Source organism: Amphibalanus amphitrite, unplaced genomic scaffold (genome assembly GCF_019059575.1).
Source record: "Amphibalanus amphitrite isolate SeventyFive unplaced genomic scaffold, NRLGWU_Aamphi_draft 001013F_arrow, whole genome shotgun sequence".
Lineage (NCBI taxonomy): Eukaryota > Metazoa > Arthropoda > Thecostraca > Balanomorpha > Balanidae > Amphibalanus > Amphibalanus amphitrite.
The window spans coordinates 191,735-210,668 of NW_024882507.1; the positions used below are offsets into that span (position 1 = coordinate 191,735).

At 53.3% G+C, this 18,934-nt stretch overlaps 1 protein-coding gene across 1 annotated transcript; it reads left to right on the forward strand.

The window, feature by feature from the left end:
- The first annotated feature begins 8,422 nt into the window (after positions 1-8,422).
- LOC122369182 (actin cytoskeleton-regulatory complex protein PAN1-like) lies at positions 8,423-16,085 on the forward strand. Its single transcript, XM_043343700.1, has 4 exons — positions 8,423-8,982; positions 11,203-11,445; positions 15,457-15,648; positions 16,057-16,085. Exons 1-4 carry the CDS (start codon positions 8,454-8,456, stop codon positions 16,083-16,085), a joined length of 993 nt encoding a protein of 330 aa, XP_043199635.1. The 5' UTR covers positions 8,423-8,453.
- The last annotated feature ends 2,849 nt before the right edge of the window (positions 16,086-18,934 follow it).

The following is an 18,934-nucleotide window of genomic DNA, read 5'->3' on the forward strand; positions in this document are numbered from 1 at the left end:
GTGACCGTCTCGTCCGTCGGTGGACGACCGAGTACCTCGAGACGCTGAGAGGCTGGGCCGCGTCGCCGCGCGGCCGCCCCACTCGCCTGCCCGCGGTCGGCGAGGTCGTCCTGCTGCAGGGCGAAGGACGCCGGGGCACGTGGCCCCTCGCCCGGATGGTGTCGCTCATCCCGGGACCGGACGGCCGCTGCCGAGCGGCTTTTCTCCGTGTGCGCGGCAAGCTAACGCGGCGGCCAATCTCCCGACTCTTCAGTCTGGAGGCCGCCGAGTAAGACTCTCGTCCGCGCGCCTGTCGGTGTGTGCGCGGAATGGCGACTGAGCTGTGCCCGAGTGCCGAGTTGTGAGCTCGGAATGGCGACTGACGTGCCCGAGTGCCGAGTTGTGCGCGCGTCAGAACTAGAGGACCGTTTCTGTGTATGCTGATTGCACGTGGTTGTGCTCAGTATGTCATGTGAAGTGTCGAGACGGGTTTAAGCGCTGTGATTTGTTTTGTGCGTCTGTCTGCGCACTTGTATCGTCGCGAAGCGCCGAGCTGGCTGCTCGCGGTCCGCCCTGTGTTGCCGACGCTTGAGCATTGGCTTTTGCGAAGTAACCCGAGTTACTTCGGGTGGGGAGTATGTCGTGTGTTCGAGCCCTTTTCCTTTATCCTCCCCGTGCCTATACTAGTTTCCTTTCCGACTTTTAAAGTATCCTCTGTCTGGTAGCCCGTCCTGGATCCTTCACATTGCGCTGTATAAACCGAGTTGATTTCGCCCCCGTTTCGTCCTCGTGGTTGAGTTCCGCCCTGACTGCCGCCGTGATTGTGTCGCCGCCACGTGTTGAGAGTGTTGAGAGTCGCCGCCGCCGAAGATAATATAAAGTAAAATCAATTCAACTCTTTCTTGATAACGAACCGGCTTTTATTGTTAATTCACCACAAGTATGTATTGTAAACCGATATTCAATACGTTCACTTGTTTCGTTGCTGGTTTTGCCTTTGGTTTCTTTATGTCGGTTTTTATAACGTAACTTATCATTATTATATATTCAATACGTTCTGTTGTCTCGTTTCTGGCTTCGTTTTTGGTTTATTTATGTCGGTTTTATATAACGTAACTTATCATTATTATATTTCACGACAAGGGATGTTTAAGAAAGGACTGAAGATTCTAGACAGAATAAAAAGACAAAGGCAGCAACGACACAAGTGAAAGTATTGAATACCAGTTCACTGAACATACTTATTCAAAATTATAACAGCCTTGCCGTACAGACGACACAAAGAGCTTCAATGATCACCTCGCTGTAGAAGATACACGCAGTGCCCCTCACCAGGGCTCAGAAGAAACTGAATTCGCCGGCAGAATGGGCCAGTTGCGGCCGACCACGATAATTAGGTCCTATCAGCTGACGTATTAGAGCTGCCAGATTATCAATGTTATCAATTACAACACGGACACATGGTATGCGAAGCTCCTTAAAAACGGCTGTTCAGCCCATTAGTCATCTTAATATCTGCACTGGATACATAATTCTAGCGTCTCGATTACTTCTCGTAACAGAACATTCGGGAACTGTGCTTGCTTCCATTGGAAATCTGGCAGCTCTAATTCTCAACCGCGATTGGCAGCCGGCCGGTGAGCCGGCGCCTTCAGTCTGTTCCGAGCGCTGGTGAGGGGCGCTGCGTGTATCTTCTACAGCGAGGTGATCATTGAAGCGCTTTGTGTCGTCTGTACAGCAAGGCTGTTATAATTTTGAAGAAGTATGTTCAGTGAACTGGTATTCAATACTTTCACTTGTGTCGTTGCTGCCTTTGTCTTTTTATTCTGTCTAGAATCTTCAGTCATTTCTTTAACATCCCTTGTCGTGAAATAAAATAATGATAAGTTACGTTATATTAAACCGACATAAATAAACCAAAGACAAAGCCAGCAACGACACAAGTGAAAGTATTGAATACCAGTTCACTGAACATACTTATTCAAAATTATAACAGCCTTGCCGTACAGACGACACAAAGAGCTTCAATGATCACCTCGCTGTAGAAGATACACGCAGCGCCCCTCACCAGCGCTCGGAACAGACTGAAGGTGCCGTCTCACCGGCCGGCTGCCGATCGCGGTTGAGAATTAGAGCTGCCAGATTTCCAATGGAAGCAGGCACAGTTCCCGAATGTTCTGTTACGAGAAGTAATCGAAACGCTAGAATTATGTATCCAGTGCAGATTTTAAGAAGACTAATGGGCTGAACAGCCGTTTTTAAAGAACTTGGCATACCATGTGTCCGTGTTGTAATTGATAACATTGATAATCTGGCAGCTCTAATACGTCAGCTGATAGGACCTTATTATCGTGGTCCGCCGCAACTGGCCCATTCTGTCGGCGAATTCAGTTTGTTCTGAGCACTGCTGAGGGGTACAGCGTGTATCTTCTACAGCGAGGTGATCATTGAAGCGTTTTGAGTCGTCTGTACGGCAAGTCTATTATAAGTTTGAATAAGTATGTATTGTAAACCGATATTCAATACGTTCACTTGTTTCGTTGCTGGTTTTGTCTTTGGTTTCTTTATGTCGGTTTTATATAACGTAACTTATCATTATTATATTTCACGTCAAGGGATGTTAAAGAAAAACTGAAGATGCAATGATTGTTACAATTGTTTTTAAAATCTTGCACATGGCAGATTTATTATCGCTTAATCTCGTGACAAAAATCGGATACAAAATAAAAAGACAAAGGCAGCAAGGACACAAGTGAAGTATTGAATACTAGTTTACTGACCATACTTATTCAAACTTATAACAGACTTGCCGTACAGACGACACAAAACGCTTCAATGATCACCTCGCTGTAGAAGACACACGCAGTGCCCCTCACCAGTGCTCAGAAGAAACTGAATTCGCCGGCGGAATGGGCCAGTTGCGGCCGACCACGATAATTAGGTCCTATCAGCTGACGTTTATAGAGCTGCCAGATTATCAATGTTATCAATTACAACACGGACACATGGTATGCGAAGCTCTTTAAAAACGGCTGTTCAGCCCATTAGTCATCTTAATATCTGCACTGGATACATAATTCTAGCGTCTCGATTACTTCTCGTAACAGAACATTCGGGAACTGTGCTTGCTTCCATTGGAAATCTGGCAGCTCTAATTCTCAACCGCGATTGGCAGCCGGCCGGTGAGCCGGCGCCTTCAGTCTGTTCCGAGCGCTGGTGAGGGGCGCTGCGTGTATCTTCTTCAGCGAGGTGATCATTGAAGCGCTTTGTGTCGTCTATACGGCAAGTCTGTTATAAGTTTGAATAAGTATGTATTGTAAACTGATATTCAATTCATGTCCCGGCGCTAGTGCGGGATACAGCCAACTCGTTATCGTGTTAGATCACCAGCTTGTATGTACTAATTGTCTTTACCTGCGATTTTACCCAAGTGTTTTTAATTCTGTGTGTTCAGTGATGTTTTAATGTGCTGTTAATGGTGCGAACTGGAGCTTTTGCTCCGATTCTCCATTGTATGACGAAAATCATAGAATAGCCCTTCTCAGAGGATATGATTGGATCTTCGTGACAATAAACAATAAACAATATATTCAGTAGTTCATTTTTTCCAAAAAAGTGTGGGAAATGGGGTTTAGCATGGGCCAGACCCATTCCAAATGAGCCATGATTTTTAAATGTTTTACGAACTTAAATGCAAAATAAATTAAACATGGCCAATTTCTTATGAAATCATATATTAGTAAATCATAAAATACCTTACTTTTTCAAATAAAATGTAATAATCTTATGACCTTGAAGTCTAGTGATGTGTAAACATTGTCGCTAGACATTAACCGATTGATAATTGTATGATAATCGACAATTTTTTCGCGATTCACGTGATGATACTTTGTCAGGTGAATTCTAAAATTTTGTTTTGTCCAGGGAATAAATCATAGGCCGATCTGAGAAAACTTTTTGAAGGTGGCAGTCTTCCTTTAAGTTCAGAGACATGCCAGAGACGCCGGTACTTGTGTAATACATACCTGTAATGTCTTCGCTCTTTTCGTTGCCTTGGCTACCGCTAGCGTGGTCTTCACACTCATCATTATCACCGTCGTCGTAGTCGCCGGCAGCATTAGCATCATCGTCATCATTGCAATGCGTTGTATGGTGTGGGACTTTTGTATGCTCTGATAATCGTTAAATGTGACACAGCATGCAATGGGGTTCGTGACAGTCCAGTAGCGGCGTAAAAGTGCAGTAATAGAAGTGACAGGTAGATAGTTAACACTTCTTGCGAGTGTGCAATGGGAACTACACACCGATTGGGTGGGCTGCAAAGAAAGTGTAACATTCAGGGAGGGAGTAAATCTGGAGCATTACACGTAAAACAGGTGTTCAGGTACCTTCTCCTCGAGTGTTGGCGAACACCATAGCAGAGTGTTAAAAACGGTACAGATCAACGACACTTGTCTAAGGTGTTAACACTCTGATCAAGTGTAGAAAGCACCCGGTGGATAGGTGTGTAACAAAAGCGTAAAACCTTTAAAAGGCGTTAATAGAAAATTGAAGAATCTAAAACTTAAGTGTAACACACAACAGAAGTGTAACTGAAGAGGGCAACACCTCAAGCAAGTGTTCATATACCCTTGGTTTGAGTGCTGACGAACACTGCAGCAAAGTGTAAAAACGGTACAGATCATCGACACTCGTCTGCGGTGTTAACACTCTGACCGGGTGTAAAAAAGTTTTCAGTGTGTGCACTGAAATGGTCTTTCGGGGGCCCTGGCACCTGGAAAGCATTTATTGGTCAGCCGTGCGGCAACGTAGTACAGTGCGATATATATTAACCGTACCGTAAAGTAAAATACTACCGTACCGGAGACAGGCGTAGTTGGCGCATGCGCCGTACGAGCGCATCGCCTAGCCGCCATTGTCGCTTCAGAGCTCAACCGCAGCGGACACGAGTGGTTTCTGCGAGTGATTTCCTCTGTCGTGAGTACACATTACGGGCGTTATGAGCCCCGCTTGAGAGCACAAGCAGCTATAGCCCGGTGAATTCCCTGTGTTGGGTGCGTGTCCAGGCTGCGGCGGTAAGTCACGGTATCAGTTACGCATCGCCTGCCGTATTTTTCCGGATCGTGTCCGTCAATCGGCGGTTGCCGTTGCTTACAAGCGCTATGCTAGATGCTCTGCCCCTGCTCTATGTATGGTATATATTTTTGCCGGCACCGTTCCGGCCCCGTGTCTGTTCCGTGTGGCGTCCGGCCCCAACGTGCTCTATGGTGCTTGTTCTGGGCCGACCCCCATTTCCTGGCCAGATGGTTCCAACATGGCGCATCTTCCCTTCCCTTCCACGGCGGCGGGTATCATCGGTGGGACAGCCGCGGGGCGGCGTGGTTCCACGGGACGGGATTGGGCGGCTCGGGGGCTACGTCATCGCACTTCCCGCGCCGCTCGCGCCACCTATGATCCGGCCGCTTTCCATTGTCTTTCATATATCGGGGTTACATGAGCACAGTAAATACGTATTTAGCCGCTAATTCGAATAAGGAACGCATTACCGACTCATGTAGCCACCTGCTAGTACGAATCGGCGATCCGATCCGCGGTTACATGAGCAAAGCAAATACGTATCACGATCGGATTCACCGCTAATGCGAATCAGGAGCGTACTACCGACTCATGTATCCACTTGCTAATACGAATCGGCGGTCCGAACAAAATCCGCTGGGAAAGAGTCTTAGAAGCGAATAGGACAAAGATACGTATTACAGGAACTATTTCTTCGCAAAAAGAAACATTAAAATGCAAAATAATAGGTATTTTTTTCATTTTCTTCTTTTGAAATAATATTTAAAAAAATATGTCGGTATTTTGTCAAGTTTTCAACAATAAATATAGTGAAAACCAAATAGTAAATATCCACATAATTTCAGTTGAAACATTTTTCTGACAGCACTACAGACGAATCAAGAGTGGCAATTGCCCAATGAGTCAAAGCAAGACAACTTTATGTTCAACTTTTTTTTGTTAAGTTAATTGAGAATGTTTTGAGCAGATTAAATGCAAAAAAAGACATAAGATAATAAATTTTTAATTTAGTCACCTCTATTGCTACGGAAGTGCGCCACATTTGTATGCTATTCCGTTTGTAATGCGCATCGGGCCGAGAGCCAAACTAGATCCGTTTGACGTCACTGATACGAATTTGCTCATGTAGTCGGTGCACTGAATGCGTTCTTGGGGAGCTGATGCGGATTAGCGTAGTGCGTATTTGGAACGGATCGCTCATGTAACCGAAACGTCCGAGGCACACGATTCGGGCCGTATTTCACAAGAACTATTCTTTGCTGACTGGAAGCGTCAAAATGCAAAATACTAAGCATTTTTTTATTGGCTGCCTCGTAGAAAATAGCAAAAAAAAATGTTGGTATTTTGGTTTAGTCTTTGCATGTGAAATAAAATGAATGAAATATTTTGATAGATAATTTTTTTCTGACCACCCTGCTGTCGCTGCATGGCGAATCAGTGCCCACTGACTTAAAACAAGAAAACTTTGTTTTCATTTTTTGATTTCATGTTAATTTTAAATGTTTTTGAGCCTATCAAATGATATAAGTATTTAAAATTTAGCTCAGTCGTCCCGGTAAATGCCGCAACTGCGCCATGACTGTACGCTAATCCTATTCCGTTTGTGATGCGAATTACCGGCCGTCGAGGAGTCAGCCCGGGTGAGCCAAACAAGATCCGTTTGACGTAGATAAAACGAATTAGTCTCATGTAACCGGTGCCGTAGATCCGTTTGTGGGGAGCTGATGCGCATTAGCGTAGTGCGTATTTGGAACGGATCGCTCATGTAACCCCGGTAATAGGGTCGGGTAGCTTTCGTTCGCGCAGCGGAAAGGTCCCGCGCGCCGGCATACTAGTCTACGGTCCGGTGGTGTAGTGGTTAGCGCCGTCGCGTTCAGCGCGGGGAGTTCGGGTTCGATTCCCGGTTGGACCTAAACTTTAATAGGGCTTGGTTCGAGCCTCGTTAATGGCAAAGTTTTTCACAGATTCTCTATTGCCGCTTTGGCGCGTGTGGGCGGTTTTCGTCGTACTTTCAGCCTCCAATTCCCGTTATGTTCTCGGCGTGCATAATTGCCTGTTGGCCCGTTCTATGTTGTGGTCGAACCCCTGCAGTTTGCAGCCGTCTGTGATGACGCTGTTGCGCCGGTGCGCGGTCTGCCGGTGGGCTGCACTGGCAGCCGGGGTGTCCAACCCGCAGGTTGGGATGCGCTGTCTGTCCTGGCTCCGGTCCACCGTCCGGCGCGGTGTTCGGAGTCCCTGCCAGGGGCACGTGCTGGCCTGTTGCCAGCTATGTTTCCATCGCCAGGTGGAACCCGTCGGGGTGTTGCATGAGACCCTACAGCGGAACACATGACCGCCGCTCCCGCCGGTGTGACCTGTGGGTCACTTTCATTGGGATGATCCGTGAGCTTGACCCGGCTATTCGCCGTGTCGCTCCCCTGGTCCTGCTCGGTAGGCCCCGTGCACTACCAATGGGCCAGCGTTTGTTCCGTGATTTCCTGGCCCATACAAACGGGGTTAGCGCTATCCGTCCCGGCTCTGTTACTTCGTCTGGCGAGGTGTTCGGAGTCTCTGCCTGGGGCACGTCACGGCAGGTTCTGCTCCACGGGATTCGTTGCATGCATCGCCCTTAGCGCTCCCGGATTTCGCTCCCTTGACCCGGCTCGGCGCACAGACGGGCTCAGTTATTCCATTTTGTCCCGGAAAGTAACGGGGATCGGCATATGTATGTTTTCGAATATATTTGTACTGGCCATGCTTCGCATGTCGCAACATTACGTGTTTACTACCCGAGCCGTGACAACGCTATGACTTGGCTGTCCTCGCCCTGTTGTTCCAGGTCATGCTAATAGTAGTCGGCGACAGTTTCGCGTATTGGGCGGGCCGCCGAAGAGGGCTGCACGGGCGGGTCCGCACGGCGGGCTGGCGCGGGGCCCGTATTGCCGACGACGGGTTTCGGCGGTGGGCAATTGCGACCGTCCGGCAGCTCCGTCCCACGCAGGTCCTGCTGGTTGCTGGCGGCAACGACGTCGCCTCCAATCCGTTTAGCCCTCGCGTGCTCGTGCAGCTCTTTCGGGAGCTGGCGCACGGGATCTTTGCCGCTGGCGCCCGTCAGTTACACCTGCTGCCGATTCCGCCGCGAGCAGTCTGCCGGCGTGGGCCGGTCTCGGTGGCGGCGTTTCGTCGTCGGCGGCGGCTGATGAACCTCCTCCTCCGGCGGCTCTGCGGGAAATAACGCGAGGACTTCCCAGTGACCCTCTGCCCCTTCCAACCGGCGATGGGCTTTGTGGGCGCCGATGGGGTCCACCCTTCCGGGGAGGGCTGGGCATGCCTCATCGATCTGATAAATGCGACCGCCGCCTCTACCCTCCTCATCTGAAGGCTGACTAGTGTGTTGGGCATAACACGTGTGCACTGTGATGTCAATACAGGACCGTCTAACCGTCGTGTGTTTCTCGTTTCATGATTACCGAGCCATGCCGAAGGCGCGCGCGCCGGTGCGCGGCCGCGCAGTGAGCCAGCCGGACGGCGCTGCGCGCGCCCGCCGCCAATCCACGCGGCGCCAGTCCGGCGCGTCAGTCCCCGCCGGGCCCCGGCGGCGAGCAGCCGCGCCGCCCCGCGGCAGACAGCAGTCGGAGCCGGCCGCTACGCAGCGGCCCGCTGTCGCCGGGCAGGCGGTCGTGCTCGACGCCGCTCAGTTGCGGGCCGTCGTCGCAGACGTCGTGCGGGACGCGCTGCAGACCGTCGGCCCGACCGCTGCCTGTGGCTCTACCGGGCTCGCGGGCTGCCGCGACGCCGCCGGACCCTCAGCACAGCAGGATACGCCGCCGACCACTACACGTTCGCCATCGCCGCCGCCGGCGCTGCCGCCGCCAATGGCACCGCCGCCGCCGCCTCTACCACCACCATCGGCGACACCTCCGACCGGCTCTCCGCCACATCTGCCAGGTACAAGCGCCGGGCTGGGGCTAGAGCTGTGTGAAGATACCTCGGCGGTGGCGCCGGCATTGCGGAGCAGGATCCAGGCGGACAAATTCGTCGATCTAGCTCTACTACTCGATTCCTATGACCGGTCCGCTACCGAGCGTCCACCCTCCTTCCAGCTGGTCGACGGCACCTTGCGCGCCGCTCCTCGCGTTACACGCCCAATTACCTCGTTCGGTGCGTGGAGCATCGCATTTACGCGGTTTGCCGGCATCTACGCCGAGGCGCACCCAGACGCGGCGGTGGGCCTTCTCGCTTACATGCGGCAGGTTGGCTCCCTGTCCGTGAGCGGTCTGGGCGTCGCATGGCGCGACTTTGATGAGACCTTTCGGCGGGCACGCGAGTCAGACCCCGCTCGTCATCCTTGGGGTGCCACCGCCGCTACGTCCCCCTTATGGCTCATGGCCATAGCCAGGGGTGTTGGCGGCGTGGCCAGAGCCGCTCCGGTTCCGCAGCGACAAGCGGCCGCTGGATCTCGATTTCGGCCATGCTTCGCATACAGTGGCCAACAGGGCTGCTCGGCCCGCGTATGTCGGTTCACTCACGCCTGCCGTACATGCCGCGGCAGTCACCCGGCACATCAGTGTGCCACTCGACCTGCCCGGCCGGTGCACAGACGCGCCGGCCCCGGCAGCGCCGCCGCCGGTGCAGCCGGCTCCCGCTAAACCATCTTGCACATCTGCCGTCGCCTTTTCGCCGATGGTGCCGGCCGACACGCTCCACCAGCTTCTGTCCGGCTACAATGAAGAGTTGCGCCACTATCTAGTGTCGGGGTTTCGCTCTGAATTTTCCACTGGCTCTGCCATAACCGGAACAGGGGGGTCAACACACAACCTTCCTTCCTGTGATCTCGCACCTCAAATTATTGACGATTACGTATCTTCGGAGCTGAAGGCCGGCCGCCTCGCCGGTCCGTTTGCCGCTGACGGGCCCTCCCCGGTTAAGCGTATCTCACCCATCGGTCTGGTGCCAAAAAAGTCGCCGGGCTCCTTCCGCGTGATCCATCACCTATCTTTCCCGGCCGGTGAGTCTATCAATGACTACATACCACGCGAGCTCACGGCCGTGCAATACGGCTCCTTGGACGAGGCGGTGGAGTACATCTCCCATTTTGACCACGCATTTTTGGCTAAATCTGACATCGTGCAAGCCTTCCGCCTCCTGCCCACGACCGAACGTGATTCTGCGCTACTCGGCTTCCGCTGGCGCGGGCTGATCTACGCCGACCGTGCGCTGCCCATGGGGTGTGCAAGCAGTGCTCAGATTTTTCAGACTTTCAACGACGCGCTGGTATGGATAGCGCAGCGCCACTTCGGCGCCGGCCACATCGTCGCCGTGCTGGACGATTTTCTTTTTATCGGCGCGTCGCAGTCGGCATGTGCGTCGTCCCTGCGGGGCTTCACGGCCATGTGCCACCTCCTCAACGTCCCCCTCCATCCCGACAAGACGGTGCTGCCCTGCCAGCGGCTCACATTTTTAGGGGTGGAGCTGGACGTCGCAGAACGGGTTTTGCGCCTGCCCACCGATAAAGTGGAGCGAGCAAGGGATGCCGTGGCCGACCTCAGCCGGCGGCGGAAAGCACCCCTACGGCAAGTTCAGACCTGCATTGGGCTGTTGAACTTTGCGTGCCTCGCAGTGCCGCTCGGCCGGCCGTTCCTCCGTCGTCTCTCCGATCTCTGCGCCGGTGTCCGTCGGCCGCACCACCGCGTCTCCCTCACCAGGGCGTCGCGCCTCGACATGTCAGCCTGGCTTCTATTCCTGCAGCACTTCAACGGGCGTTCGCTGCTCGATGAGCGGCGCTGGACGCAGGCGGCCGCGGTGTGTCTGGAGACCGACGCCTCTGCCGGGGTGGGTCTCGGGGCCATCTGCGGCTCACGCTGGCTGCTCGGGACGTGGCCCGAATGGCTTCAAGGCGCCGATATCGGAGTGCTAGAGCTCGTCGCCGTCGTCGTTGCTATGCACGTGTGGGCATCAGCCTTGACCCGCCGCTGCGTCATAGTCCGATCGGACAACAGCGGCGTCGTCGCGGCCATTAACTCGCAGTCATCGCGGTCCCCTGCCGCAATGCGCTGGCTACGCCACCTCTTTCTCATCACCATGCGCTACAATATTCTAGTGCGTGCTAACCATGTCCCCGGTATTCGGAACGTCGCTCCTGACGCTCTCCCCCGGGGTCTCACGCAGGTGTTCCGGGAAGTGCGGCCGTCGGCCGACGCGGAGCCGACATCATGGGACTGGGCCGACTTCGCTATGCTGCAGACGTGACTGCACTGGAGGCAGCGGCCTTGGCACCGGCAACAGCGCGTGCTTACCGCGGGACGTGGGACCGCGTCCGCCATTTTATCGGCATCGGCCCGGCCATTCCCCTCTTCCCAATCCCCACTGCGACGGTGATCGACTTCATCGGGGCCTGTTTCCGGGCTGGCAGTGGGGCCTCAGCATTAGCCAGCCATTGTTCGGCGATCGCTTACGGCCACCGCATCCGTGGCTTGGCTGATCCCACCGCCGATTTTCGGGTGCGCAAATTGCTCGCCGGGGCTCGGCGGTTGCGTCCATCACGAGACACGCGTACTGCCGTCACCCTCGACGAGCTCGGCCGCCTGTGCGCGGCGGTGAGCCGACTGCCGCTGCCCGCTGTCGACAGAGCCGCCTTTCGTGCCATATGCTCCCTGGCTTTTTTCGGCATGCTGCGGCCCGGAGAAGTCGTGTTGGGTGCCAACCCCGCCCACACCGTCCGTGTGCACCACGTAGGTGTGCACCGGGACGGCTTGTCGCTCACCATTCCCTCATCCAAAACGTCGCCGGTGCCGTTCACTACCGAGCTTGTGGCTCGCCCTGATCTGGCCTGTTGCCCTGTGCGTGCGGTGCAGGAATTTCTGAGCGTGCGCCCGGTCAGCCGCCACAGAGATTTCCTGTTCCTCTCGGGCAGCGGCCGTCCCATTACTACCCGACAGCTCACGCAAGTCGTGAGACAGGCCTGGCGGGGCTAGATGCTCGGCGACTTGCCGGGCATTGCTTCCGCATAGGCGGCGCTTCATACGGGGCTCAGCTCGGCATGACCGAGTTGCAGCTCAAGGAGGCCGGCCGATGGGCGTCATCGGCCGTTCGGCGGTATCTGCGGCTCCCCGTCTCACTATCGCAGCTGGCCGCTCCCCCCGCTCGTCAGCATCCCCACTGAGGTCGTGCCAGTTCCGCTTCGCACAGACTTTCCGTCCTTCCGACACGGCGGCGTCCGGAACGGGCCCGGCCGCGGAGACGGGTATGTCAGCCGCACAAGCTCAGCCGCGCACAGCGTATCGCGCGAGCTGGCGTCACCCATCCAGTGCTCACCGCCGGGTCCCAGTAGTTTCGTGTGGCGGTTTATCGTTAGCCAAGCGCCGCGTTCCGTTTTTGTTTTGTGTTTCGTTGTTGGCCTCGTCCCCCGACACGGCGGGTGGCTTGCGTCCCCCGGCCGCGGGTGGCGTAGTCGCCACATTTGCGTGCTTATGTTCTACTGCCGCTGGTTCCTGTGTTATGTTTATTCACATCGACCTGTTTCCTTGAGCGTCCTCCGACACGGCGGGTGGCCTCAGTCATCCGGCCGCGGAGGAACGACAAGGGGCGTGGTCGCGCAATAGTTGCGCGGCCGTCACTGTGTTCATATGTTATCCAAGAGTCGCGCGTTTGCCCGCGCTTCCCCGACACAGCGGGTGCGCTGAGTTCGCCACCCGGCTGCGGGGGGCGTGGTCGCGCCACATGCGTGATGTAAACCGCGTTCCCGACACGGCGGATAGTTCTTGTTCTCCGGCCGCGGGAGCGTGGTCGCACCGTATTCCGTGCCATTGTATCTCAGCATTTTCCTGCGTTGTCAATGTGTGTGGCGCCTTTTAATACACATCACACAATTCGCGCAGCGTCATCAACATAAAGTCAAGTCTCCCGTACGTCTTCTCGCGGTTCGGTGGGGGTATGGGCGTGGTCACCTCACCAAAAAACCAGATGGACGTGAATACAGTCCCATTGTCACACTGCATCTGGTTTTGTTGCAAGCGCGAGCTCGACGGATAAATGGTCTTTCGGGGGCCCTGGCACCTGGAAAGCATTTATCGGTCAGCCGTGCGGCAACGTAGTACAGTGCGATATATATTAGCCGTACCGTAAAGTAAAATACTACCGTACCGGAGACAGGCGTAGTTGGCGCATGCGCCGTACGAGCGCATCGCCTAGCCGCCATTGTCGCTTCAGAGCTCAACCGCAGCGGACACGAGTGGTTTCTCCCACCACCGGCCCCATGCGCCCTGCCGTTAATTAAGGTGTTAGGTATTGAGTGTTTATTATGCGTCGCCTACCGGATTGTATTCCTGTGTGCCATGTGGTCACCTCACCAAAAAACCAGATGGACGTGAATACAGTCCCATTGTCACACTGCATCTGGTTTTGTTGCAAGCGCGAGCTCGACGGATAAAATAAATTAACACTCGCGTACCGGTGACACGAAAATAAGCACCAATGAGAGGCGTTTTGGTAGGGTGTAACACAACTCAACTGTGTAACTGTGGGGTGTAACGCCGAAGAATGTTGCAATTACTCGGTGTTCAAAATGAACACCGACAATTAACACCAAAGCCACCTCAGACCAACCGACGCTACGGATAGATAACACCTCCATTTGGTGTCAACACCCCGTGACAGAGACGTTGTATCGCATACGCCACACAATGGTGTAGCTCCCAGTTCATTGATCTCTAAACGGTGTTACTAGCACCGTTACCATGGATCGGATATGGCCTTGGATTCAAGGTCAGCCCGCGAGCTTTCCCGCGCAACCGCCGGCCAGCAACTGCGCGTGCACATGCGTAAATTCAAATGAACGGCGGCGTGTTGATTCGCGCTTCAGTTTTGTTGAGTCGAGTGATGCGGGGCTGTGTGTAGGTGGTGACTGGTGTGAGATAAAGATGGACCCTGCCGCGGGATCATCACAGGTATGATTTTTTTTATTCAGTTAGTGTCTGATTACTTCGTTAATTGCTGTGCTGAATTGATGTTATATTGTTTTAAGTCGGAATTCTGGAATCGCTGTCAGGTATGCTGAAGCCTCGATACTAAGTATGGTGCAATGTTTGTACTCTTGAATATGGATTAATTCAAGCATGCTTATACCCATGCTCAAGCATGCTTATGCTCCCCCCCCCCCCAGGACCCCCGGTGTCAATGTCGAGTTTCGTTATAGGGTGTGATGAATGTTATATTTTCGAAATGCCATTAATTCAATGTTTGTGTCTTGCCAGGTATCGGCAGCGATGCAGGTGACACTACCAGATCGACGTGCGCTGCTTCTGGGAAAAGGTGCAAGGAGGAAGACGTTGGAGGGCCTTAAAACCAAGTACCCTCTACTGTTCACAGAGGAGGAGGTATGATGTCAGCAAACTATAATGCTTAGTTCTTAAGCTATGCAATTTTATCACCTTGGATCAGCATCCACTACGGTTCAATGTTTAAAAGATATGTGTTGAAACATCTACTATTTTTTATATTTCGTTTATCATATTTGTCCAGGGGTGGTTTGAGATAAAAATAGTGTAAAATCAACGCTTACACTCAGTGAAGCTTAGGCACTGTCTTCTCAGCTTATTTTAAGGATAATCATCTTTGTTACCCACAATTGAAAATGAAACTGTTGATCTTCGTGTAAAATGCCCATGCAGTAAATCACTGAAACATGCACTCGCAAGTCGCACCTTAACCCTCACCCTGGCAGGGCATTTTCCATAACACGGCCTGGCAGGGGAGGGGGGGGGGGGTCGATGCGACCCCCCCCCCACGCGATTGGCTCCTATGGCACCAAGAAACACCAAATTTGGTAGGTAGGTGATCCCCCTGGATTTCTCGCCCCTGTGCAAATATGGTTGCTCTAGGCCAATATTTAGGGTTTTTTGGGGGTGTATGAATGTAAAAATTTCGCCAAAAACAGGTCAAAAAGTTTTTGGCAAAAAGTTTATCTGTCTCTGTCTCTGTCTCTGTCTCTGTCTCTGTCTCTGTCTCTGTCTCTGTCTCTGTCTCTGTCTCTGTCTCTGTCTCTGTCTCTGTCTCTGTCTCTGTCTCTGTCTCTGTCTCTGTCTCTGTCTGTCTCTGTCTCTCTCTCTCTCTCTCTCTCTCTCTCTCTCTCTCTCTCTCTCTCTCTCTCTCTCTCTCTCTCTCTCTCTCTCTCTCTCTCTCTCTCTCTCTCTCTCTCTCTCTCTCTCTCTCTCTCTCTCTCTCTCTCTCTCTCTTCTGCTCTCTCTTCTGCTCTCTCTTCCGCTCTCTCCCGCTCTCTCTCTCTCTATCTCTCTCTTCCGCTCTTTCTCTCTATCTCTCTCTCCCGCTCTCTCTCTCCCTCTCTCCCGCTCCCTCTGTCCCACTCTCTCTCCCGCTGTCTCCCTGTGTGTTTTGTTTTGCTTAGACTTTGGTCATCTATTGCAGATGAAAAGCTGGCACATGTGCTGATGGAGATGAGGGAGGAACACGTCGCGTTCGGGCCGCCAGGAGGCCAGGCTGGCCCACCGACCATCCACGAAGAGGAGCTATGGGTGGAGGGCGTAAAGGTGGCCCAGTTTGAGAGGTTCATGTCAAAGGCGGACCAATATCTGACCTGGGGGGCTGTGACCGCCGCATGTACGTATGAATGTATATGCACCGGCTGTGGCTCGTCGCCGGCCAGGTAGACCGCCGGGACCGGCCGGCCGCGAGGGCGCCGGCCGCCCGGGCCCGGCCTGACCGGGCCGCCTGACCCTTCCGCCGCCGCGCAGCCTGGGAGGGCCGAGACCGGCCCCCCTGTTTTTGACGGCGGCGTCTGGAATGTGTATTGTCCACGCCGGCGTCCCCGTCCCAGGTAGGCGCGCGGACCGGCCAGGTGCGGCTATTTTGGGACCGCTGCGCGTCGCTAGACGTGTTTTTCTTCTCCCTTCGTTTCCGGATCTATTCAGCCTCCCCATCTGCGCTATTCGTCGTGACCCGATTTTTCGTCATATTTAAGCTGATGTAAACATGTTTCTGCCCCCTGTTCTGTTCTGGCCTCCGCAGCGTGCGGACGTGCCTCTGTCCTGTCGTAGCCGTCGTACCGTTCGTTGGACACCGCAATATAGAAATACCTCTTCAGTGCTGTGTCGGGAAGTGTGGAAGCAACGAGACACAGTGAGCAACAGTGAGCGGGCGGAGTTAGAATCGGGCGTGTGCGGCGCGTGCGCAACTCTTCATTCTACACAAGTTACCTTACCTTCACTCCTCTACCTTTCCTGGTCTGCTGAATTGTGGGCCTCCTTGTCGCTTGAATTGTGACTTCTATCTCTACTCCCTTAACCTTCCCATTTTACCCTTCCTGGTCTGCTGAATTGTGGGCCTCCTTGTCGCTTGAATTGTGACTTCTATCTCTACTCCCTTAACCTTCCCATTTTACCCTTCCTGGTCTGCTGAATTGTGGGCCTCCTTGTCGCTTGAATTGTGACTTCTATCTCTGACCTGTGTCACGCTGAATTGCCGTGGCTCCTGGCTGCTGAATTGTGGCCATCCTTCATATCCGATCGATCTGCCTAAAGCCCTTCGCCTACTTGTGTTGAATAGGGTGTGCACGAGTTTTATTTCACCCAAATGCCGTGGACGCGCCGGTCTGATTAGCCCCAGAAAGGAGTGTTTACAGTCCGCTCCGCCAGAGGAGAGTCGGGCGCCGCGCGGAGCGGTGTCCCGTCGAACACAGGCCGGCGCGCGGCCGCGACAGGGGCGGTATTCACTGTGTTCGCACAGCGCCTCAGTTTCCGCGCGACGCAAGCAGCTGCCTACTTGGTCAATGTACACGTTCTGAAAGTGGACTCGGTGAAAGCCCCAAAAAAACTTCAAGAGAGGTATACCGTACCGGCAGTGAAAGGCCACTTCCGCGCCGTGTCGTTACCAGGGCCGCCAGTGACTGGCCCGGGCGGCGGCGGGCGGGCGGGGCGGGCGTACGCAGCGCCGGCCGTTCGGCTTAGCGCCCCTGCGAATGGGATCTTACTCTCGGTGTCAACACCAGGTTAAGGTGTTTTCGACACCCGAATAAGAGGTTATGACAAAGTGTTACACCTATGAATGGGGGGCGGGGTTTACTGTGTTCGCACAGAAACCCACACGCAAGGCAACGCAATGCTTAGCCTATGTGGCCACTGTGATGCTGCTAAAGACGGACATGCTGAAGCCCCCTAAGGGGCTTCAGCGCATACTCAAACACTTAGATTTGTAAGTTACGTCCGCGTGACGCGCACATGACGTGCAGATGTGTCGAGTGTCGTGGTTACGTCGTATCGTGTCGTGGTTACGTCAAAATAAATGTCATGTGGCAAAAAATAATGGTGTGCAGCTACACTCAGCACTCGGGGTGGCGTGACGCGGGTGTTGAAAGTACCCGTGGGAGAAGTGTCAGGTCTGAAGTGCAACACCCCGTAAGAGGGTTCTTCTCAGGTGTCCACCCACAACGCAGGTGTAAACAGTGGGTGTTGAAACTCCATGCGGGTGTAAAAAGCGGGTGTTGAAACTCGATATTGGTGTAAACAGGGGTGTTAATATATGATACTGGTGTAGACAGCGGGTGTTGACACTCAATGCGGGCATAAACACGAGGCGTTGATATTTGATACGGGTGTAGACAGGGGCGTTGACACTCGATGTGGGTATAAGCAGTGGGTGTTGACACTCGATTCGGGTATAAACAGTGGGTGTTGATATTTGATACGGGTGTAGACAGCGGGTGTTGACACTCGGTGCGGGCATGAACAATGGGTGTTGACACTCGATGCGGGTGTAAAACGGTGGGTGTTGATATTTGATACGGGTGTAGACATCGGGTGTGATGTTTGATACTGGTGTAGGCATCGGGTGTTTATATTGGATACGGGTGTAGACATCGGGTGTTGATACTCAATACAGGTGTTCCATGATGCCTTGATGACAGGTTAGTTAACACCCGTTCAGATGCTTAAATATGGTACAAGATCAACGACACCCGTTCCGCGGGTTTACACTCGAGACGGGTGTAAAAAAGTTTTCAGTGTGGAGAGTGTAAACGTGCAGTCAACGCCCCGGGCGAGTGTCTTGTTACACTTTATTTGAGTGTAAATATTACACCTCGGACGAGGGTAAAAAAACGCAGAATATCAGTTACACCCTCCTCGGGTGCTTACACCCAGGAAAGGTGTAAAAAAGTTTTCAGTGTACCAGCGTTATCGTAAAGAAATTGAACACCTTCAATTAAGGGAGGGCACTGCCGACTTTTGGTCCCATTCTTTCCATGCAACGCCCATAGGGCTAATGTTAAAATGCCAAAATCAAAGGGGGGCACGGTGCCCCGGTGCCCTCCCCGTTCCGCCGCCTATGCTCAGTGACCTGACCTCTATGATCTGACCTGGTATCAGTGACCTCAAATAGCAAAAGATGTGTTTGACGGACAATGCCCAATCGATGATTTTCAATGGTGCTCCTTTTTACTCGATTTTACAACACATTTCTTGAAATGCCTGTAAACGGTGAAAATTCGAACTTTGACCTGACCTGTGACGTCATCGGTTAGGCCGAGGTCAATGAAATTAGGTCACAAGGTAGTTCCCTGTTAGGGCTATCCAAAGCCGTTTGAATTTTGAAAATCGGCCGGTAACTTTCCGAGATCTAAGGGGGGGGTGGGTAAGTTCCGCCGATAGACCTACGGGCGCGGGTTAACCCGCGCGGGGCTGGGGTCTCCAGCCGAACGCGCGGGGCTGGGGGGGGTAAATTTTACCCCCCCTGTTATCTCCCGAACTAATGGACCGATTTGGAAAATTCAAACGCCAATCGAAAGATCTCATCACGAACAACTAAAAACATGTACTTAATTTTAAGTTTGAGGTCAAGGTCAAGGTCAGGTCAAGGGTACAAATTGCAAGTTCCTACAGTATCGGCCTTG

Excerpts from the sequence above, each read along its gene's own strand:
- LOC122369182 (XM_043343700.1), top strand. The coding sequence starts at position 8,454 with ATGTCAATACAGGACCGTCTAACCGTCGTGTGTTTCTCGTTTCATGAT. Across the intron at positions 8,983-11,202 it reads CTCTCCGCCACATCTGCCAG|GTGTTCCGGGAAGTGCGGCC; the intron begins GTACAAGCGCCG and ends GGTCTCACGCAG. Across the intron at positions 11,446-15,456 it reads GGCCTGTTTCCGGGCTGGCA|ATGAAAAGCTGGCACATGTG; the intron begins GTGGGGCCTCAG and ends CATCTATTGCAG.